Source organism: Erpetoichthys calabaricus, chromosome 7 (genome assembly GCF_900747795.2).
Source record: "Erpetoichthys calabaricus chromosome 7, fErpCal1.3, whole genome shotgun sequence".
In the NCBI taxonomy this organism is placed as follows: domain Eukaryota; kingdom Metazoa; phylum Chordata; class Cladistia; order Polypteriformes; family Polypteridae; genus Erpetoichthys; species Erpetoichthys calabaricus.
This window is the reverse complement of record NC_041400.2, coordinates 38,963,722-38,987,538: the sequence shown is the minus strand read 5'-3', so window position 1 is coordinate 38,987,538 and position 23,817 is coordinate 38,963,722. Positions and strand designations below refer to the sequence as shown.

Sequence of the window (23,817 nt, the reverse complement as noted above, 5' to 3'; positions counted from 1 at the left end):
CACTTGTTTTTTCTAATTCAACTGTACGTGTTTTTTATGAGCTCTTAAAGGGAAATAGTCATGTTCTTCTACCTTTTAAATTGGGGAATATACTTTCTTGTTGAAAAAATTGTCATGTGAAACAATGAAGTCATTTTCATATAAATCGCCAGAGATGAGTAGACCGGTGCCATCACTGGTCTTGTTTTGAACTGAAATCCCAGGAATCATTGTGGCAGTTAGGAAGCATGCACGTCACAGTTCACACCTCTGCACAGATTCTTGTACTATTCATTGTAAAAGCAATCCCGTCATTACTTGTGCCAGTTAATAGTGGCTACCTGCTCAGATGCTGGTGTCTTTTGCCTTTCCTTGACCCCAAGTATGCAGAAGAGAGGCGCTATAATGGCGCTCACAAGCTTGCAGCCCAATATTCCAGAATGTGCGTGTTGGTGTCTCGATGCGTCAGGTGAGAGGTTGCCCTGCCATAAAGTTCTGCAGCATCGTGGCTGTATATGTGAGGTTGATTAGTATTCTTCATATGCAGATTTTTCAGGGCAGCGCTCGAGATGCGTTCACGTACTCACATTTACAAGGAGATTGTGACTTTAATAAGTAAATTGTATAGAAATGTGCAAACGGCAGGTTTTATCAATTTTTTTGTTGTATGCATTTTCCTGTTTTTTTTGGTTTTTTTTTGTCTGTACATATTTTCATTCTTGAGCTCACGCAAAGTTTTATAATGGTGGATGGAGTGGTGGCTCTGAGGCTAGGGGTCTGCACTGGCAATCGGAAGGTTGCTGGTTCGAATCCCGTAAATGCCAAAAGGGACTCTGCTCTGTTGGGCCCTTCAGCAAGGCCCTTAACCTGCAATTGCTGAGCACTTTGAGTAGTGAAAAAAGCGCTATATAAATGCAAAGAATTATTATTTATTATTATAATTGAGGCCCCAGGACCAGACTTGAGTGTCTGCTTTAGACTTTAGTGAGCCAGGTTGACCAATTTGTAAATAATGATAGCACGATTTGAAAACATTAGCTCTTTCCTAATTCATAATATGCGTAAATTCAATGTTTAGTGTAAGATTGTGACTTGAAAAACAACACACATGAAAGAGGATGAAAACAACAACAAGTATTTCAATGCATTATGCTGCTCTTTTTTTTCTGGTTGCCAGGGAGATACAGCTCCGAGAGCGATGTGTGGAGTTACGGCATTCTTCTTTGGGAGACCTTCAGTTTAGGCATGTGTCCATATCCTGGAATGACAAACCAGCAAGCCAGAGAACAGGTTGAGAAAGGTAAGTGTGCATGTGTGTATGTTTAAATAAATGCAATCAGCTGAAGCCACATATTTAGTAAGTAATTGTGGAAAGAAACCCTGGTGTCACATACACAAAATCAGAAAACAACGGCCAGTCCTTTCCAGGCTTTCATGAAACAGGGCCTGGAATTCCTTACAGTTTTGAGGGAACAACTACCCTGCTGCCACTCCCATTGCATCCCATTCCTTGACATCAAAAGGCTTTAATAATTTCATATCTATGACTTAGTCACCTTACCCTCCTCCCATCCCAGTTGTCAAGCTGCTGTCTCTGTCTCTGACATCAGCTGAGGTTTGACAGTGAGTATCCATTTTAAACACAACTGTGGGTCACTTTCACTTCTAGTACCACTCTACAAAGCTCTGAGTGGACCTCTGACAGCCTCTATGATTCCTGAACTCTGAGAACCTGACAGTGCGTTCAATAAAGGACTCAAAGCCATTGTTCATACACATCAGAGCCCCAATAGCTTCCCCTTTACCTCCCTAGATTCATCCAGTGTGTCTGCCATTGGTGTGTTCTTTAAGTCCTAAATTATGACCATAAATTGAAAATCTCTTGATAATAGAAATGCACTCTTAGCCCCTGTTTGAGAATGCATCAAATTTATGCCAACTGAGTGCTTTATTTATTGGAGTAAAATAAACAATTAATGCTATTTTGGTTAACACTTTAAACTTTGGAACCAATTTATAAATGTCCATTCCTCAACGTTTAAAGCCACTGAATCGAGATCACAGAGAGCTGTACCATCTCCCATCAGTTTTAGGTTTGAAGCAGATACCATGCTTGGACAGAGTGCCACTTCTCTAATTCTTTAATAATTCTTTGCATTTATATAGCGCTTTTCTCACTACTCAAAGCGCTCAGCAATTCCAGGTTAAGGGCTCAACAGAGCAGAGTCCCTATTGGCATTTATGAGTTTCGAACCGGCAACCTTCCGATTGCCTGTGCAGTTCTTTGCATCACACACACACACACACACACACAAGACGTCGCCAATTAGACTATCAAGTATATTTTTGGCATGTAAGAGAAAACAGGCTACCAGGAGAAACTCCAACAAAGACTTAGAGAAGAAGTACAAGTCTGAACCTGGCTCTCTAGAGCCATGAGGCAGAAGTGTTATTCATGACAAAATAGTATTGCCTTTAAACAGATGTTAAAGCAAAATAGTAACTGCCGATTATGAGAAGATGAAGAATACTGTAGCCATTTCATATTTTTTCATTTTAATGAAGTAGGGTTGGTCCTAGCATTTCTTCTAATTGCATGCCATGAATCACTTCAAATAGCTTGAAAGTTGAGGGCCTGTATATAGCAGCCAGATTGTGGTAAAGCACACCGGAGCATATGAGCTCACAAACCATGTGCCCCTTGGTGGTGGATGGCACTGTAGGGCCAGTTGAGTTTTTTTCCCCTACTTTCCTACATATTTCTGTTTTTGTAACGTTCCGTGACGTTGCCTTTTCTTGAGTTTTCAATGGTGTAGATTCAATTGCAGGGTATCCAGCCTAATGAAGAAACTTTCTTGTAACAAAGTCACTTCTGATGAGCATGCCAATATGCTCTTTGAGGGCTGAATATTTTTCAAAAAAGCACAGTTTTATGAAAAGCACACAACCCAATGGTTTCAAACAGAAATCAACAAAAAACATCTGTTGCTGCATGCCGTGGCTGCCAGTTAATCAGGAATGAGTGGGAAGTTGTCTTCGTGGGGCTGGAGCTGCAGCAGATGTATACAGTCGCAATGCATTGTAATTTGGTTTGTACTTCTTGTCATTGTAAGTGGCAGTCCTCACAGGCAAACATTACCGTAGGCACGTCAGGTACGCAAACATTTCAACACCACTATTAGCTGGGGACCGATCAGCTGATATTATCTAACCTTCTTTTCCTAATGTTGAATGACCTGGCCATTTATTTCACAGCTTTGGAGTCTGAAGTAACTTGGGGTATAATTTGTTGAATGATCACAACCCTTTATTCAAATGCTTAGCTGTCATACAGTATATACTAATTCTGACATCTACTGGCCCTTCCCTGTTTACAGAGTTTCAATTAAAGGATGTGCATTTGTCCCTGATCTTTTTAATCTTTCAGTTGAGACTCTTGTCATTTCTGTCTGTATATCGGATATATTTACACCTATTAGTATTCATGATGTCTCTGATGATATCCTGCTCATTGTTGGTAATACCTTATCAGAACTCCCTCACACCCTTAATTTGTGTAATTTTTGCAAAGCTGAATTGAATTATAAAAATAATTGCACTCCTTAAATGACTTTTGTTAGCAGACTACAGTTTGTCCACCCATTCCCTTGAAAAACTCATTGAAGTAACTTGGTGTAGATGTTTTTCACGTTTAATTCAGAACATTGTGACATCTAAGTACCAGTGTGTTTTAAAGAACATTAAGGAATTCCTTTCTTCCTGGTCGCATCTACTTTTATCTTTCTGTTGTTTGACTATCATTAAAATTATTATTGCTCTCAATGTCACTTTTTTTAATGTTAAGAATGCTAAGTGACCTTACGTTAAGCTTTTCACTCTAATTCCACTCTAATCTGTGACAGATTGACCAGCAGTTGAGGGGCGTCAGTACCTGATTTAGATCTATATCTTTAGGTATTGATTAATCATGCAATCTAGAGCTACAGTCATATGAAAAAGTTTGGGAACCCCTCTTACCGTAGATACTCGCGTATAAGTTGAAAAATGTATGCCTTAAAATTCATTCAAAAAAACAGAATCGACTTATCCGCGGGGCAACACAATTGTCCATAGAATTTGGGTAATGACATTGTACACTCAACGCTTCACGGTGTTAAGTCACCGGTCATCTGCCGTTTCCCATGGTCTTTGAAATAATTATAAGCCAGCAATACTATTGCTAATTAGCTAGTTTTTTTCTAATTTCATTAAATAATTCTTTAAACTATGAAATTCTTGAATTTGAGCATTAGCTTTTGCAGGTTTTGGATAACAAACATACCATTAGCTGCCACGTGCAACCAGATTTGGAATCAAAAGAACCAAGGCAACGCACGCTATCAATGCGATGCAAGCGCAGCCCGCGATTCAAAAGATTTCTCTGCCTACCTGTTTGTTTCGTCTGACAGTAGCTGAAAAGCAGCATCAGGAAAGAGCAGCCTGACGTAGTCCAGCAGCGGGTGATCTGTCGTGTCCAACAGCAAGCCATGCTGTCTTGTGAAGTCCGGTAGCCAGTTCGGGTCCCACGGATCAATGTCTGGGTATTCCTCCCACGCGAACCTTGCCATAGCTGCATCGGCTGCGCGAATGCGTTCAGCTGGCAGCCGATCAACTGGCGCGGCATCGGTTGGTGTCCGATCAGCTAATGCCGGCTTCTCACTCTCTTGCTCGATTCCTGATCACTGTCAATAAAATCCGATATCTAAAAATCAGAGTCCGACTCAGCGATAATGTGCAAAACATCGTCTGCCGAGTGTTTTCTTTTCTGCACTCGCTTCGCTCCCTTGTGACATATCGACGCCATCTTGCCTTTGTTTACATTTCACAACTCACGCACACGCAAGGATTAGTTGCAGAGTCAACGAGTCTAGCATTTCTCCAAGCACAGAGGGAATGCCTGTGACATGACAGTGAGTTTTGTTGCCATTAACAGCTGATTGTCGCCCTCTGTCTCTGATAGTTGTCAAGTTTTATCCATCCATCCATTTTCCAACCTGCTGAATCCGAACACAGGGTCACGGGGGTCTGCTGGAGCCAATTGTCAAGTTTTACCCTCGACTTATATGTGGGTCATAACAAATTTCGTAATTTTCGGCTTAAACAATACACTCGACTTATTTGCGAGATCGACTAATACGCGAGTATCTACGGTAATTCTTTGGATTTTTGTTTATCATTGGTTGAGTTTTCAAAATAGCAAGTTCCTTTCAATATATGACATGCCTTATGGAAACAGTAGTATTTCAGTTTTAAGTTTATTGGATTAACAGAAAATATGCAATACGCATTATAACAAAATTAGACAGGTGCATAAATTTGGGCACCCCAATAGAGATATTACATCAATACACAGTTGAGCCTCCTTTTGCAAATCTAACAGCCTCTAGACGCCTCCTATAGCCTTTGATGAGTGTCTGGATTATGGATGGAGGTTTCATTCTTCCATACAAATCTCTCCAGTTCAGTTAAATTTGATGGCTGCCGAGCATGGACAGCCTGCTTCAAATCATCCCATAGATTTTCGATGATATTCAAGTCAGGGGACTGTGACGGCCATTCCAGAACATTGTACTTCTCCCTCTGCATGAATGCCTTTGTAGATTTCGAACTGTGTTTTGGGTCATTGTCTTGTTGGAATATCCAACCCCTGCGTAACGTCAACTTTGTGACTGATGCTTGAACATTATCCCGAAGAATTTGTTGATATTGGGTTGAATTCATCTGACCCTCTACTTTAACAAGGGCCCCAGTCCCTGAACTAGCCACACAACCCCACAGCATGATGGAACCTCCACCAAATTTGACAGTAGGTAGCAGGTGTTTTTCTTGGAATGCAGTGTTCTTCTTCCGCCATGCAAAGTGCTTTTTGTTATGACCAAATAACTCAATCAGTCCAAAGCACTTCAGTTCCAAAATGAATCTGGCTTGTCTAAATGAGCATTTGCATACAACAAGCGACTGTTTGTGGCGTGAGTGCAGAAAGGGCTTCTTCCCTGCCATACAGATGTTGTGTGTGCAAATTGAGCTGAATTGTAGAATGATGTACAGATACACCATCTGCAGCAAGATGTCCTTGCAGGTCCTTGGAGGTGATCTGTGGGTTGTCTGTAACCATTCTCACAATCCTGCACATATACTGCTCCTGTATTTTAATTGGCCTGCCAGACCTGCTGGGTTTAACAGCAACTGTGCTTGTGGCCTTCCATTTCTTGTATTACATTCTTTACAGCAAGATTAAATCTTGCCTGAAGAAGGGCCCTGAGTTGTCTCGAAAGCTTGCATATTGTAATCTTTTTAGTTAGCCAATAAAAAGTGTCATTTTGCTTGGCTTTTCTCTACATTCTTTACAGTTGAAACTGACTGTTTAAACCTCTGAGATAGCTTTTTGTAGCCTTCCCCTAAACCATGAGACTGAACAATCTTTGTTTTCAGATCTTTTGAGAGTTGCTTTGAGGATCCCATGCTGTCACTCTTCAGAGGAGAGTCAAAGGGAAGCACAACTTGCAATTGACCTCCTTAAATACCTTTGCTCATGATTGGACACATCTGTCTATGAAGTTCAAGGTTTAATGAGCTAAACCAACCAATTTGGTGTTGCAAGTAATCAGTATTGAGCAGTTACTGTACATGCATTCAATTCAGCAAAATTACAAGGGGACCCAAGTTCTTCCACAGCCAGTTTTTAACATTTGATTTAATTTCATACAACTAAATACTGCTTCACTAAAAATCTTTATTCGGAAAACACCCCAGTACTCAGATGTTCCTAGGAAAAGAAAGACATACCACTGTTATCTTTTTTGTTGAAAGGAGAGTCAATTATTATGCAGGCTGAGAGGGGTTCCCAAACTTATCTCTTGAGTAGTGTTGTCAGATTAAAAGAATACTCAACCCAAAAACAATTTTTTTTCTGTTACTTAAACATTTTAACCACATTTTCATACAGAATGAGAGAAATAAAGTTTATGATGTTATCCTGTCATATGCTTAAAGCGTACAAAATGCATGCATTTCATGCTAAAATATTGACAGTTATTACTGGAAAAAACAGCATACATTGAAAATAGGAAAACGTATTATCTTACACCCACATTTATTGGAATGTGAATGTATGTGGATTACGCAACATGAGTAACGTAAGAAATTTTTTCTTTTTTCCTTGGACGATTTTCACATCTTTTGCCATTGTTCAGGACAAGTTGCCTTTGGGTTTTATTATACAGGGTAGGATTCAAAAGTAATGAACCTCATTTTGTTCTGATGCGAATGTACCTCGCCGCGTGCCCCACTTGCCAGCGACGGCGACGGTGGATGTTGGCTTCACAACGCAATGGAGCTCCTACTGCTCCGAGCTATCGGAGCGGTAGGATCGGCCTTGACGGGAACCCCTGTGCGGTAGTGCGTTACACAGTGGAATGGAAAGTTTGTTAGAGCAACGGTACGCGTTGAAGACGAAGACCATGCTCATTGCCTTCTTCGGAGTGAAGGGGATCATCCACTACGAGTTTATTCCGCAAGGACAGACCGTGAATGCTGCTTACTACTTGGAAGTCCTGAAAAGGCTGAAAAGAAGCGTCGCGCGCAAGCGAAGGGACATCAAGGACAGCTGGAAGCTTCACCACGATAACGCGCCCAGCCACACCGCCTTCATCGTGAGCGCCTACCTGGCCCGGGTGAACGTTCCGGTGGTCCCCCAGCCTCCCTACAGTCCGGACGTGTCGCCTTCTGACTTCTTCTTGTTTTCGCGCTTAAAATCAGCGCTGAAAGGAAAACGCTTCGACTCGATCGAGGACATCCAAGCAAATGTCAAGGCAGCCCTTGCAGCCATCCCGGAACAGGCCTACATGGACGCCTTCGAGTCATGGAAAAGCCGCCTACAAAAGTGTATTGATGCAGGAGGTGCCTTTTTTGAAGACTATTAATTAGTTGTACCGATTTGCTCAATAAATTTGTCTTTTTGAACAAAGGCTCATTACTTTTGAATCCTACCTTGTATCATAAACTTTTTTTTCTCATTCTGCATGAAAACATGACATAAAAGTTTTAATCAACCCTCACTACAAACTAAATGGGGTAAGTAAAATATAAAAGTCAATTTTTGGTGGGGTTTTTGTTTATCTCGTTTTTTTATGCAGAACGAGCGAAAAACGTTTACGATACAAGGTAACTCAATGGGGACCTGTGCTGTACAACAGCAAATGAAATGAAAAGAAGCCATGAAAAAAAGAAAAAAATTCTTAGGTTACGCATGTCACATAATATATATGTCTGTTACCCAGTAGTATGCTCAAAATGCGCAAAGTGCATGCATTTGTTACAGGACTCTTGACCAGTGAATGAGGAGGAGAGGTGGGTCTTCACTTCAAAAGCACAGTATTATAGTAATGTGTTTTCCTGTTTATGACGTAAGCTGCTTTTTCCAAAAATAACTGCTAGTATTTTAGCAAGAAATGCATGTGTTTTGCATGATTGGACCGTAGGACTGGATAACAGACATGTGGATCATACTATTAACTTTTTTTTTTCTCATTCTGCATGAAAACATGAGATTAAAATGTTTCCTTGGCCATCACTGCAAACTACTTGGTGAAAGTGACATAGAAAAAAAAGGAAAGCCTTCACCATGACAGGGCGAACCCTAGACACACTGGAAGCTCTGGCAAAACTGGGTGCCAACATGAAAATTTCCCTCCGTCCCTTGGAACACTTTTAGCCACAGGCTCATTCTGCCACGGTGTGCTAAGAAGCACCTCTGGAGGTCTTTTTCTGCCCACTGCTATCATGCAATTCAATGCTTCCCCCTGATATACTCATAAAGTTCATTTTGAAGTATCTGCACAATATTCATTTATTTATTTGTTTACTTTATTGATTGGCATTATTATTTGTCCTGTGAGTCTTTATCCTTGTATTTTATGTTTCTGCTGTTGTATGCATCTGAATTTTCCCATTATTGTGTGTCAGGTAAATAACTCTATGCATGGCAACAAAAGATTAACGGGAGTCCGGAGACAAGTCCAGTTGACAACTGCTTTATTTCAAACATGATCATCAATATATATAAGAACAGTCTGATGCAATAAAAGAATAGTCTGATGCAATCTAATTAATTAATATTGGATAGATGTATTACCTTTATATGGATATGCTCAACATAAAAGTCTGGTATGCAGCTGGAATGAACAGCCCTTTATTACCAAATGATGGTCCCTTTTAAAACAGGCAAAATAACAAAGAAGTCCTACCCAACACCAATGCGATTGATAAACTGTATCTAATCTGATCTAAAGAACGTCTGGGCTGCTACCAGAAATGGTAGTCTCACACCTCATTCTTTCACAGTGAAGCCTGTCAGCCTCTTCGTACCTTGTGTGCGTCTGAATGTTAGCACTCCTCGTGATCACTTTAATTACTCCAGCCTTTGGTCACTCCAGTCACTGAGCTCCAGGTTTCTTGTATCTTCCATCTTGTTTTGGTACTGGGGAGTCACTGTCTGTCTAATTGTGTTCATTAATTTCATTCTCTGACTTGAACTTTCCTGTCCTCCCATATTTTAGGTTACAGGATGACCTGCCCTCAAAAGTGCCCAGAAGAAATCTACAAAATAATGCAGAGGTGCTGGGAGTATAAGCCCGAAAACCGCCCCAAGTTTGCTGACATCCAAAAAGAACTGTCATTAATAAAAAAAAAATAGCAAAATGGTAAAACCATCCAGAGACTTCCTTATTCTTTTGTTTTTGTACTTTGGAAGAAGGTAATATCATGAACACTATCCTAATGAATCGATATGTTAAATGTTTGTATTACAGTAGCATATTTTTGTGTGTAAAACCTTTGACGTTTAACCTGCACTGAACGGCACTGCCGAGGAGAACATAGGACGCTGCCAGAGACCCCAAGATCACCGGAAACCTCAAGAGTTTCTTCTCTTTTACAATACTGAGATGGAGAACCTCATTATGGTAAAACGCAAACACACACGTAATAAATCCCATGTGCTTGTGTAGCGCTGGACCAAAAAGCCAAAAGTACCTGCTTAGAACTTTGGCATAGTGAGCATAAGCATCAGCTGACCCTACCAAGGAGTCCTGCTTCACTTGTCAGGGTGCGTTTGTCATTTTTAGAATGTTCATTATGTAGATCATCATCGCTCTGTCCTCCTGCCCAGCCTCTGTACGCAGTGCTGCTGCATCTACATTTAGTGATGTTTATACTTTGGTGTTTTTGTATTTTTTTAACTGGTTGCACTGTTTTGTTTTTTTGGTTTTTTTTTTTTTGTTTAGATTTGTAAATTCAAACGTTTCAGACAAAGCCGAATATCGTTGTATAATCCTGGCCTTTTTTAAAGAAGTGTTCTTTTGTTTGTTTGTTGTTTCTGAAAATCGCCACTACAGATCTCTTCATATGGTGCGTGGTTTCATTGTCTTGCAAGCTGTCAAGCGATTGACTTCTTGCATGGACTTTAGGAATTGAATGTGTTGATATTTGTTTACGACGTAGGGGCTTGTTGCGTATCATGGTTTATTTCCAGTGTGAACGTCAAGCTTTAATCCATTTGTTAAACCCTTTGGACAGTTCATATTATTGAGTATAAGCTCCTCTTGTGTAATAACAAACTGTGCTATGTAACGAACATCCATCTCTAAACTTAATGTATTTAACGTTATACTTTCACACATCTGTTGTTGTGTTTTTTCAATACTGACACTATGCAAGAACCGAATTTGTACTTTGGTAATACATAAACCATATGCAATCTGTACGTTGTAAAGTGGAGTACAGTTTTCCACACGTTTTTATAGCGTATGGCATTTTCTTAATTGCGGTTTTGTAAACAGGTGGTTGGGGGGGTTCGTTTATTTTCCATTTTGTAAAAGATTTCTTATCAGAAGGCCTTAACTGATGATGATGACAAGTATATTATGTTAATATATGGATTAAAGTGAGTACTGTAAGATTTGGAATACAAATCAGTCCTCCTCTCTTTGGTGCAGCTTTTGACACGCTGTTAGTATAAACCTCTTTGCCAAGAACATGACTGACAGAATTCATTCCAGTCCTTAACTCCCAGCAGTAACACGAGAACTAACATCCGAGCACGGTTCTTGATGCGCTTGAATAAAAATCTATTTTGCTTATGTTTTATACACTTACACTTGGATATTATGTATATATAGGAATGTACATACTGTTTTTTATACTTTTTTTTTTTTTGCATTATGGGACTATTTTGAATTCATCAGTTTAATTACAAAGGAGAAGTGGCCATTTTGATTTAGTTGCTAAGGGATTTAATTTCTCCCTAACATTGCATTTACTTGTAATCCAGAGCAGCTGCAGGAAATTATTCAATTATGGCAAACAACAGGAAGCCTGATTTACTGGGTTATTTTTTTTTTTTTTGTGCTGCGCATTAAATTAAAGAAAAAAATGCAATTAAATTGTAAGTGTAAAATGTCAAATTTTCACTGTCAGCCCATAAATTAAGCATTGTGCTTTTATATTTCTGCCCAGGGATAAACCCACAAAATATTCTCCTAAAGCGCAGCAGACTTTGTCATTAAAGACGCATCCTACTGACTTGAGCACTTGATGCAAAACCGAATCCTGGAAAGCACCACGGCTCACGTTCTTCACTTGTTCAGCCTGAAACCTCCATGAGAGGCACCTCCCGGGGCGAGAATGCATTTCTTTGTGACACCTCTCATTATTTCTTTTCTTGTAAATCTTAAGTGCTGCATTCCCTCCTGCTTCTTTACACACAACTTCTCTTTCCACATGCTTTGCTTTGACAGTTCTTCTCACTTCACTTTGTTGTTGTCAAAAATATAATTTACCTCTTTTGAAACACAACCCTATTATTATTCCTGTTCCTGTCAATTTTCCAATCAGTGCTTGTGTTCTTTCGTCATTCTGTACACAATTCGGTGCAGGACATTTTTCATATGCAGCATACCAAAGACATTTTACTTGCATTCATCAAGTGAAATGAATTATTAAGGAGGTTATCGTTTGCATGTGAAAAAAGGCAATGTTCTGAACCAAAACACTTCATGTTACACCTGTTAATGAGGCCGCATCTCACAGTTTCACAGACACCGTTATAGGAGGTTAACTGACGAGAAGCGAGCTGTAGATTGTCATCCGTGCTCACTTTCCTGTACTGTACAGACCTGCACACATCACCAGCCAGAAAATAATGCTGCACTTTGGAAAGCGCATGGGTATTTGTGCTAAAATATTCATCTGATAGTGCCAAAAAAACAGAACTCTGCATATTTGTAAGCGATTTTAAGTCCAGAACATTTGCTTTTATTCTGTATTTAAAACAACCTCTGTATAGATCATCCATTCTTAAAGGCTTTAGGTAACCAGCACCATGCATCTCTATCTTGTAAATTCCTTAACAGAATTCATACACTTTTAATTTATTTGTACTAGTTTTGTTTTAATTGTTTTTGTTTTTACACAAAACCAACCACCCAAAGCAACATTGTATTGAGTATTGTTGTCTTTGTAATGAACCAGTCACAATGCTGTTACTGTATGGTTCTTTATCCTGTAATCCTCCAATAAAAACACATATTTATATCCTTTGGTGACTTTAAAGATCCTGACTTGCTTCATTGGCTACAGTGTATTAAACACAAATTTGTAAATGTGAATGTTGTTTCAGTTTTCTCAACAGAAATGTGTACTCTGAGATTCTTCCACAAGGTTCATTGAGCTGGAAACACAACTGATCATCAGGTAAGCTGATCCATTTTTTATTTTGTGCCATCCAGTGAAGTTTGTTGTGCTGGCGAGTGCTGAACATGCAAGTTGGTTAAACATGCAAGTAAGAATTTCACTGTACTTTGTGCATGTTACAGTACAACTGCTACTGAAATGGTCTTTTTGAGAAAGAGATCGCTGCTTGTGACAGAGGTACAGTGCTGGAAAGATGATGATATTCATTCACTAATTTTTCAGTCTCACCTTTTGCCTTACAGGTTTGCACGTAGCCCGGGCATACAAGAGCAGCTTTGCATACAAAAATGGTTGGCATGCGGTTTCTCCTCAAGATGCACTCAAAAGTGTTTAAACTAGATCAGTTTGGGAATTCAGTTAGACGAAACATGGATGTAAGAGCCATTTACTAGTTATTTAAGTTATATTAAATGTTGTGGCATGGACTCTACAACACCTTGGAAGATGTCTGGCACCAGGACTTTAGCAGCAAATCCTCCAACTGTTGTAAAATGTGAGGTCTGAGCCGCTGTGGATTGCATTTGTTGTTACAAAACATCCCACAGACGCTCAATTGGATTGAGATCTGGGGACTGTATAGGCCAGGGAAAAACTTTAAACTCTCCAACATGTTCCTCTAACCATTCCCAAGAAATTGGTGCAGTGTGGCTGGACGCATTTTCCTGCTCACTGTAGCCACTTCCATGAGGAAATGCTGTTGTCATGAAGGTGTTAGCCATGGACATTCTCACTGGTCTATCACAACACAGTCCTATAGGCAGCAGGGTTCGGTGCACTGTGTGTCATGATACATTACTCCCATAGCCATCAGTAAAATTATCTGTGATTTGTGCCACAGAAGCCCCTCTATTGGCGCATAAGAGACGAAATTGCCTAGTTGACCTCTCGTATCAATGAGCTTTGGCTGCCCTGTACCCTTTTGGTGGTTTGTGGTTTTTCCCTCCACTGACCACTGTGGGTAGGTACTCACCACAGCTCACTGTGAGCACCTGCAAGCCTTGCTGTTTCAAAATGCTTTGACACAGTCATCTGGCCACAACCATTTGGCTCTTATGAATGTTACACGGGTCTTTGAACCTGCCCGTATCTTCTCCATCAAGGTTTAGGTACAATAACATCCATGTGAATGCTTGAACCCAGAGTTATTAAAAGAGCAATCCCCAAAGCATCACATTCCCTCTTTCTTCCATTGTTTGAACATTCGCAAGTCCATTGTAGGCACTTTTGGTGGTGGACAGGTGTTGGCACGGGCACTTTAACTGGCCTGAGGCTAAACAGTCCCTTATACTGTAGTGTGCGATGCACTGTGTGTCATGACACATTACTCCCATAACCATCATTAAAATTATCTGCAGTTTGTGTCACAGTGGTCCTTCCGTTGGCTTGTACCAGACAGGGTAGACTTTGTTGATTTCTCACACCACCATGTCAGTGGTTCATGGTTTTTCCATCCTCTGACCACTGTCAGTAGATACTCACCCTGGCTTTGTGGTGCTCGCAGCTGGCACACTCATCCTTGATCCTGGAATACTGATAATCACAGACCGAGGGGTAGGTGAAAATGTGCAAAGCTTTTTTATTTTTAAACAGAGTGCTCAAAAAATGTAGGGCTGTTCTCCTTTAAATAAATAAGGTAATAAATAATCCATTAAAAGCAGTGCCTTTGAGGAGGTTAAAATCAAAGCATTCGTAGAGGATAAAAGTTCTGTAAACAAAATAAATAAATATTAAAAATGGGTTAAAAATCCTCAGGTTAAAACACAGTAAAAATCTGCCTTTGCTAAAAATGTGTGCTCCAGTGCATCCTACTGCTCACCGTTATGAGGTCAGCTCAGCCGCAGAGGACGTCATCTGGCCCTTTTACTGGCTTATTCCCCATCGTTATCCTGCCTGCTCCTACCACCGTCCCACAGCATTCAGCGGGTCTGATAACCCCTGCTCCTCTTCGGGGCTCAACAGGGAGCGACTCTACCCCCAGAGCGTCACTGCTCTACATGGGGTCCTCAACCGCCGTGCCTCCTCTCCGCTGCACTAGCTCTGCCGCGATCCTGACTTTTCACCCATCATCCATTGCATCTTCCTTGCTTCTTTTTTTTCTTTTCCTTGTCCAGCTCCGGCACTTTTTATTCTTGAGTGGGTGCCAGCACCTAATTGTGCACCACAGAGTGTTAATGAGGAGATGGGCTGAAATGCCAATGTCCCTCTTCAACACCCTAGTGCCACGTGTTCACTCTACCACCAAGTGCACTTATGCCCATTTACAGCCTGAGCACACTGTTTTAATCTGAAACTTAAACACAGCCATGGACCCATAAGATGTACCACCACAGGCTGACCATCCACACCCCACACAAGCCTTGATGTTTTAAAAATGTTTTAAAAATTCTTTGACCCAGTCATCTAGCCATAACAATCTGGCCCTTATTAGAGTCACTTGGGTCTGTACACCTAGCCATATCTTCAACACGTGGAATATGAGTACTTCATGGCAGTTTAGCATCTACAGTAATATATCCCTGACCTTGACAATACGCCATTGTTACAAGATAGTCAACATCATTCACTTCACATGGAAGTGGTCACACTGTTTTGGCTCATCAGTGTAAGTAAACCCTTATGAGTTTTCATATACGTATTGGGGTCGTATCCACGGGCATAGGTTTATGTGAGGAAGTTAAACAAGGAGCTCATATGATCTGTGGGGACCAAGTTATTTTGTAAGGTGTAAAAGAGGGGCAAGAGGAAGAAAAAGGTTTGGAGTAGCCACCCCATATACTTGCCGCAAAATATGAGAAAAGTGAAGTAAAGAGTAGTTACCGTATATACTCGCATTTACGTTCTCCCGCAGATAAGTCAGGACTTGATTTTATCGTACAATTTCCTGTATTTTATAATGTCGGTTGTATAAGTCGAATGTGGAAAACTCACGCTATTGGTCCAAGAGATTATGATACGCTAACACCCACCTGAGAGAGTAACCACGGAGCACACTGCCTTTTATTTCTATGTGGGTGCAGCAATGCGCTGTATCAGCGTGTGCTCCTAACCTCTCACTGTCTATTGTGCCTACGTGACCACACGGTAATACCCGAACTATTCCAAAGCGACGTTTGCACTGTTTTGTCTTTTTTTGTATCTCACACCCTCATACACCTTTATCGTAAGAGCATCCCTTATCTACGATGGAGCGTTCAATCAGAAGAAAATATGAAGCTGGTTTTAAATTAAACATCGTTGAAGTAGCGAAAGAAATTGGCAACTGCGCGGCTACCTCCCATGTGCACGAGTGTGACAAACGTTAGCTATTGAATGTTTGTAAGTTAGACAAATTTTAAAATAAGGCAGCTACTCTCTTTCCAAGCAAAGATGGAAACTAGACTAAATTGGACTGGCCTGCCAATACTGATTCTCTGTGCAAGAGAGGGCAGAGCCGGCTATGCTTCCTTAGAAGACTGGCGTCCTTCAACATCTGCAATAAGATGCTGCAGATGTTCTATCAGACGGTTGTGGCGAGCGCCCTCTTCTACGCAGTGGTGTGCTGGGGAGGCAGCATAAAGAAGAAGGACGCCTCACGCCTGGACAAACTGGTGAGGAAGGCAAGCTCTATTGTTGGCATGGAGCTGGACAGTTTGACATCCGTGGCAGAGCAACGGGTGCTCAGCAGGCTCCTATCAATCATGGAGAATCCACTGCATCCACTAAACAGTGTCATCTCCAGACAGAAGAGCAGCTTCAGCGACAGACTGTTGTCACCGTCCTGCTCCACTGACAGATTGAGGAGATCATTCCTCCCCCAAACTATGCGACTCTTCAGTTCCACCCGGGGTGGTAAATTGGTTGTAAATTATACTGTACAAAGTTATTGTCTGTTTTTACCTACATTTTTATTACTCTTTAATTTAATATTGTTTTTTGTATCAGTATGATGCTGCTGGAGTATGTGAATTTCCCCTTGGGATTAATAAAGTTATCTATCTATCTATCTATCTATCTATCTATCTATCTATCTATCTATCTATCTATCTATCTATCTATCTATCTATCTATCTATCTATCTATCTATCTATCTACCTACCTACCTACCTACCTACCTACCTACCTACCTACCTACCTACCTAGAGAGCCCAAGTACCAGTCAACACAGCGTGTGTGGTGCTTTCTTCAAAGTTGCAAGTCCACTTCAGTAAAGGGCCCTCGAGATTCATTATTGCACTCGCATTTGGCTCAACTGTTTTCCAGTTTCCCATCCGTAGTGTTCCTCGTATCTCGTATGAGTTTTTGTGACTCATCCCATTGTGCAAAATCTTTTTTTTTTTTTTTATAACTACACAAATGAACAAACTGCAGTACTGAGCCATTATCACTCAATAAGTTGCTGTCTTTTTTCTTCTTTGTATTTATTTGTCGGCGCTGGCATCCCACAGTAGTGCACATTACTTTCATCTACTGTACTAAAGTCTCATAAGGATATGGCAAGAATCAGATTGTATCACCTAAACCTGTTGTCCTACCAAAATAAAATGACAGATCACAAAACAAAAGACCAGGCGCCTCATTTGTAAAGCTTGCGTAAGCACAAAAAGAGGCTCGAAATGTGCGTACGCAACTTCTCACACAAACGTTGGTATTTATAAAAGAAAACTTGATGCGGAACTTCTTTATATTTACAGCAAATTTGACCCATGCGTACGCAACATTTCAGAGAAAGTGGGAAATGAGGACGCCCTCGATGAAGTAGGGAAATGCAGCCAAACAAGCTGAATGGTGACTCTCAAGTATAATAATTCTTATTACTGTGCCGTCCCTATAATGTGTGTTGATGTGACACCTCAAAAACGATGAATGTGATGCACAGGCTCTATTTTAATTCCTTTTTCAGAGGGCCAATGCTACGTATTTGTACCAAGGAACTACTGTATTTTGGTCTTCATCAGTTTAAATTGACTAACTGTTGCTACTTTTCAGTGAACTGCCTGACAGGTCAACGGTATCTCAGCCAAGCATCACTCCATCATGCCTGCTGTGCTGAATGCCATTAACCAACCAGCAAGGCACTATATCCAGTTAACATACTGTATGGTGCTGGTGTATATCCAAAAAAAAAAAATAACAGGTTTTACAAACAAAAAGTCAATTTGCAGCAGTGTCCGTTTCTCCTAACATAATTTGAGCAATTTACTGCATTCATATTGCAATAAGGGCACCTAGCAAGAATGTATCGACATTCCATAAAGCACAAGTTATACAAGATGTGACTGACAGACATTGTGTCTCCATGGCCTGAGTAGACCTGTGATTTATTTATTTTGAGGGTAAGTATATTTGACAGGGGCTGTACGTGTTGGCTAGCTTGTTGGTGAAGTATCTGGTGTGGCACCCAGGAAGACAGGAGGAGGGCTCATGCCTCCTCCAGACCACGAGGGGGCATCTGCCCTGGTTGTATTGGGGGCCACGGGTACAGGGCTTGGAAGCCCAACCCTGTAGGGGCCTGTGGTCACTGCCAGGGGGCGTCCCCATGCCTGAAGGACCCTGGACCCCAGTACTTCCGCCACACCAGGAAGTGCTGGGGGGAAGAAGAGAGGGAACACCCGGAGTGCTTCCGGGAGGACAGCCGGCATTTCCACCACACTGGGGCGTGTCCGCGGGATTGCCAGTGCACACCTGGAGCACATCCGGGTACGGATAAAAGGGGCCACCTCCCTTCATTCGAGGCTGGAGTCGGGTGGAAGCAGGACAAGGTTCAAGAAAAGAGAGAAGGACGCGGTCTGAAGAGGCAGAGTGGTTGGCCTGGACTCTGGGGGAAGATTGGGGTTTGTGGCACAATAATTGTAAATAGTATTGTAAATAAACGTGTGTTGCGTGACATGAGCGTGTCTGCCTGTCTGTGTCCGAGCCAGTCTCCACACTGGCCGAACCCTCAGTGTTTCACATGGCCTGTACTATTCATTGTAACATTATAACAGTAATCCCATCATTGAATGTGCCAGGTGATAGCGGCTACTCACTCAGACAATGGTGCCTTACACATTTCCCGGACCCCCAGAGGGCAGAAGAGAGGCGCTCTAATGCCGTGAATGATTTTCTCTTTCAGTTGCGTAACACAGCCAGATACTTTTGAATGCAGGAGGCGTGGTCTTGCTGTGTCAGGAGGGAGCTGCTGTACCAACCAATGAGGAACTGCAGCATCGTGATTGCATATTTATGAGGTTGATTAGCATGCTCCATATATGGATGTTGCACGGCGGCATTTGAGGCATGCTCATGTACGCATATTAATGAGGTGATTGTGATTTATAAATAGTAAATTGTGTAGTGCATATGCTAGATTTTATAAATCGTTTTGGCATATGCATTTTCCTAATTTTTTGGTGCGCTCATATTTTTACCCTCAAATTCACACAAAGTTTTACATGCTTGCTCCTAACATTTGCACTTTAACATCAGACTTTCTGCTTAATGACGAGTTATTTAATATCCAAATGGCTGTTTACTGGAGTTGCTGGCACTCATGAGCTCCTAATCTGGGCTGTATATTTGCATCTCTGTGTTCCTGATATTATTGTTTTAATTAAATATTGTTCATACTTACTAATTTCCTTAATACACGCCAGGTTGTTCTTTATTCCTGTGGACCGCTTTGAATGAACAGCTGCCATTCCTCCAAATAAAAAAAACAAATCTTTAGTTCAACCTGTGCAGTGCTAGAAGGAAGCTGAAAGCTGTGCCACCTTGTTCCCTTTACTCCTCCACTTTTTGAGCATACAGTTAATAATAATAATTCATTACATTTATATAGCGCTTTTCTCAGTACTCAAAGTGCTATCCACACAGGGAGGAGCCGGGAAGAGAACCCACAATCTTCCACAGCCTCCTTGCTGCAAAGCAGCAGCACTACCACTGCGCCACCTGTGAGGATAAGCGTTTTTCCCAACACATGCTGTTGAAAAGTCCTCCCCTAAATGACACACAGTCTGTCCTTTGCTAACTTATGTCACCCATGCCTTTCCTCACCACACACCTGGCTAATGCAATCGAAAGGACTTTGCCGCCAGGGTTCCTTTTTAAGAATTTCATTCTACTGCCATCTCTACCAGTCATTTGTCATTGTCCTGTAATCAATAACCAATGTAATGCCACATCTGCGTCTTATGTCAGCCAGAATGGGAGCAGAGTTCCCTTTTATGGGTTCTCATTTCTGTTTTGTTTTTTTCATCAGGTTTTAACCTAACTGCTCTCTTGCAGCGAAGGAAGAAGCCGCCGGAGATCTCACAACGCCATTTATCTGCTTTGCCTTTGGATTCGAGAAAAGGTGACAGAAGGACAATACCAATGCAGTACGTTTAAGGCCTGTGGAATTTAAATAGAAGGATCGACCTGTCATTCACTTAATGGGAACAAATTTATAGATGGCTATTTGTTAGAGTGAGACACGCTGATTAAATATTGTTATCTTAATGGAGGCTCAGTGAGGAGCCTTTCATTAGCGTATCTCATGAATCACTATCTTGTCTCAGACTGCTGGGAAGCGCTCACCTAATTCTGTAATGAATGTCTGTCTGTAGGTTACTCGGATGTGGTGGTCGACTACGTCTTTATAGTCTGCTCAACTTCAAAAGTGACAATCAAATCAATTATTAAATTAGCTGTGATACTCGCACATCGGGCTGATGGCTGGAGAGCTCATTTGTGGTAAAGCCGTTTCTCCAGCTCCTCTAAAATGTCATTTCCTTTATTTCACTTTCTTTACATTTTTCCATTAATTTTTTTTTTTTTGTGGGAGCTCCATATGCTTTTGTACCCTGCAGAAGGTGGCTGTGTGCTGTCAAATCTCTGTTAGACATGATGAGTTCATTGGCAGAAAGATCAGTTGCAACTTCAAGCCGCGGCGGTTTCGGTTTATCATTCAAGATTGAAGACACATGGGCGGCCGTTTTAAATTGTCACGTCACAAATTCTGTAACACGACCCATCACAGGGGGTTCCACTCTTCCCTAGGTAAGTTCATTACCGCTAATCCCAATCCTACAGGACAGAAGAATATGGCAAGATTTTATTGAAATGATTTTCATTTAAGGTTACAGCTATATGTACACTTGTATCCATCCATTTCAAAATCAGAATTTCACACTGTCTTTAGAATTTTCAAACCACTTATCCAGTTCAAGATCACAGAGGGTTCAGGTGGTATTACCTGAATCTTTGTGGTGTGGGAGGACAACCTGAAAGCCACGTAGAGGCCAGGCTTGGACAGCTTTAGACCTTTAGGTGTCATTTCACTCCACGTTCATTTTCAGATCAGTGGTGTTCCTGGTTGTAGACCCACATTTCATGTGTCATTCATCACTACACCTTATCTAGGCTACTGTGGACAAGATCAGCAAGGAGCATCAGCCCACTGTAGAGTACAGACACACACACAGGGGCAGTGTAGAGTTGCCCTCTTGTGGGGAGCCACTGTGTTTTTAGTTTATTTTTCTTTTTAATTTCTGATTCCCAGAACACATCAAGAAAATATTGCAAAATTAGTCTGGTGTGTGTGTGTGAACTGGCAAGCAAAGCAAAATGTGGTCGAAAACCTGATTTTAACTAGAGTTGGTGCCACAACTTCAATCACAGATCCTTAAACATAATCATAGTTCCTGGATCACATGACCTTGAGGATGTGCTAACTACAACGACATAGTGAGTTTTGTGAAATGCATCCCACAAGATGATGAAAAGGGTCAAGACTTTAAAAATACCACAGGAGCTAGATAAGCAGCTTTACTGATCTGCCTACAATTAAGCAGGCCTCACCCCAGGCAGCCAGACCCCAAACTCAAAAGGCTATCTTTTAGGTTTGCACAGGTCCAAAACGTGGCACTGGCTTTAAAAGTGCAAAAATACTTTTTAACAGGTCCTAAATACACACAAATTCATTTCAAGAAAGAGGATGACTGTAAACATCTGGCTTGAAATGACCAACCTTTGAATCTTTATACACAAAGGATTTATTTATTTAAATGAAAAGAAGCACAAAATGGCAAAAATGAGAACATCAGGCGTAAAGGTTTCGCCTGAAAAAGGCAACCGAATGCTAACAAGTCAAGCAATCCAAGATAAAAAAAATGCAAAGTAAGAATACGAAGAACATATTTTCAATCAGTACTTTCAAGTGGAGCATCTGAACTCCACAAACACCAATGACACATTTATCACTTTCTCCCTAAAGGTACAGAGTGTGACATCAGGATGGACCCACGTCTTGGGGTTCCACCCACACAACACAAGGAACACATTCAAATAACTTAAATGCTGAATAACCAAACACTATATAATGAACACAGCAATATTAATGAAAGTGACATAAAGACAAAAAACACATGAAGGAGAATAATTAAAAAAAACAAAAATAACAATAGAATAGAAAATAAACATAAGCCACGGAACAAACCCTCACTGTAATATAACTGAGTCCACTGATGTAAGTGGGACTCAATGGGGGGGTACAGTTTCTGCTCTCTTCCCAGGCCAGAGGTGGTCTGCCTGAAGACGACATCCACTGCCACAGGACTCTGCCTCTTCTCCATGAAAGAAGATGGACACTGGAAGTCGATGTCATTCAGCGAGCGCAGAGTGCAGATCTCTTTATGTAAAGCTACCTTTAGAGAACAACACATCTTCTGAATTTTATTTCAGCTCCTTTTTTCCTCACATTAAATAGGATTTACCAGGTTGGGACACAAACTCTTAGTTTCTTGCTTTGCCCTTTTATAAATGTCAGAGTATGTGACTGGACATCACACAGGATGACGGACTATGTGACTTCCTCACAACTTCTCAGCACAGTTTCCAATGTTCGCCAGCTCGCCTTATTTTGGCAGTCAGTTAACGCGGTGCCTGTATGAATGTTTTCCAGGTATGGCGAGTTCAGCTTTTTACATTCTGTCTTGGTGCGACAAACACTAGATTTTGAAACGACCAGCTTCCCTTTTATTGGTGCAGTTCAAAATACTCACTTTCCTTCTTTCCTTGCGGTCTCATTGTATGCACTGCACAGCTGGCTGAACACTTACTAGCTGTCAACTCCCACACACATGGAAGCCCACCTCTACAACGTAAAACAGTACACCTCCCAAAAATATAATTTTTTTATGTTACTTACCTCATGTGGTTTGTCATAATTGCAGACAAAAGTTTTAATCTTCTGTTTTCATGCAGAACTACATAACAAAGTTTCTTATAGGATGGACTGCTATCAAGGCAAACGTTGGACAGCAGTATACAACATGAAAACGTGCATGGAATCCACACATCAAGGGATCCTGTCGTATGTTCACAATGGGCACAAAACAGGCTTGTTTTTTTGTTAAAATTTTGTTAAGTAAATCTCTCTATTATAATAAAAAAATCCTGGGACGAGACATGACATTTTAGCCTGGGATGAGAGTTGACTTTTTCAGAGAGATAGTTTCACGTCCCGCGAGACGAGACTTTGTGCCAAGAGATTTAACCAGGGCCGGAAATAAAATACAAAGAGAAGATGACAAAGTAGAACATCATAAAGAATTCAAAAACGTGTGGCGTGATACACGTACAGAGCAGGTTAGAGATAATGAAACTACTAAAATTCAAAAGCCTCAAAAAAATAATAGTAAAGATCACATTAGCGCAAACAAATGGAAATTATTACTCAGTGAAATAAAGGAACAGCGAAAAGAGATGGAATATATTGTTCGGATTTAAACTTTAAGTCGGAGACTTGTAGCTCGTCTAATTTGTGTTGCCATCAGGGAAAAGTAGTGTTTCTCCCCAATGAAGAGGCGTATCCGCGAGAATTAAAAGATTTGTTGTTTGATGAAAGTGAAATCCACATACGTGAATGGCAGAAACGCAAAGTGGCTGGCACGTAGCGCAGGCCGGGGGTGTTGGCGGGCGAAGCCCCCTAGTATGTCGAAAAATCAGAGCAGTGCACACAGAGAAACACTTTCTCATGGGATCAAGATTTTGAATTGAAGACCCACCAGCCCCCCTCATTCATTGGTGAAAAGTCCTATCCTTTATTTCAAA

General features: G+C 41.1%; 1 protein-coding gene across 1 annotated transcript in view; it reads left to right on the top strand.

Moving 5' to 3' along the window:
• fer (fer (fps/fes related) tyrosine kinase) overlaps positions 1–12,614 on the top strand; it is a 396,648-nt gene extending 384,034 nt beyond the window's left edge. Inside the window, exons 18-19 of the mRNA XM_028804820.2 lie at positions 1,157–1,279; positions 9,576–12,614. Of these exons, the coding sequence (XP_028660653.1) occupies positions 1,157–1,279; positions 9,576–9,712 (260 nt within the window). The 3' untranslated portion in view covers positions 9,713–12,614. The remainder of the gene's footprint in view (positions 1–1,156; positions 1,280–9,575) is intronic.
• The last annotated feature ends 11,203 nt before the right edge of the window (positions 12,615–23,817 follow it).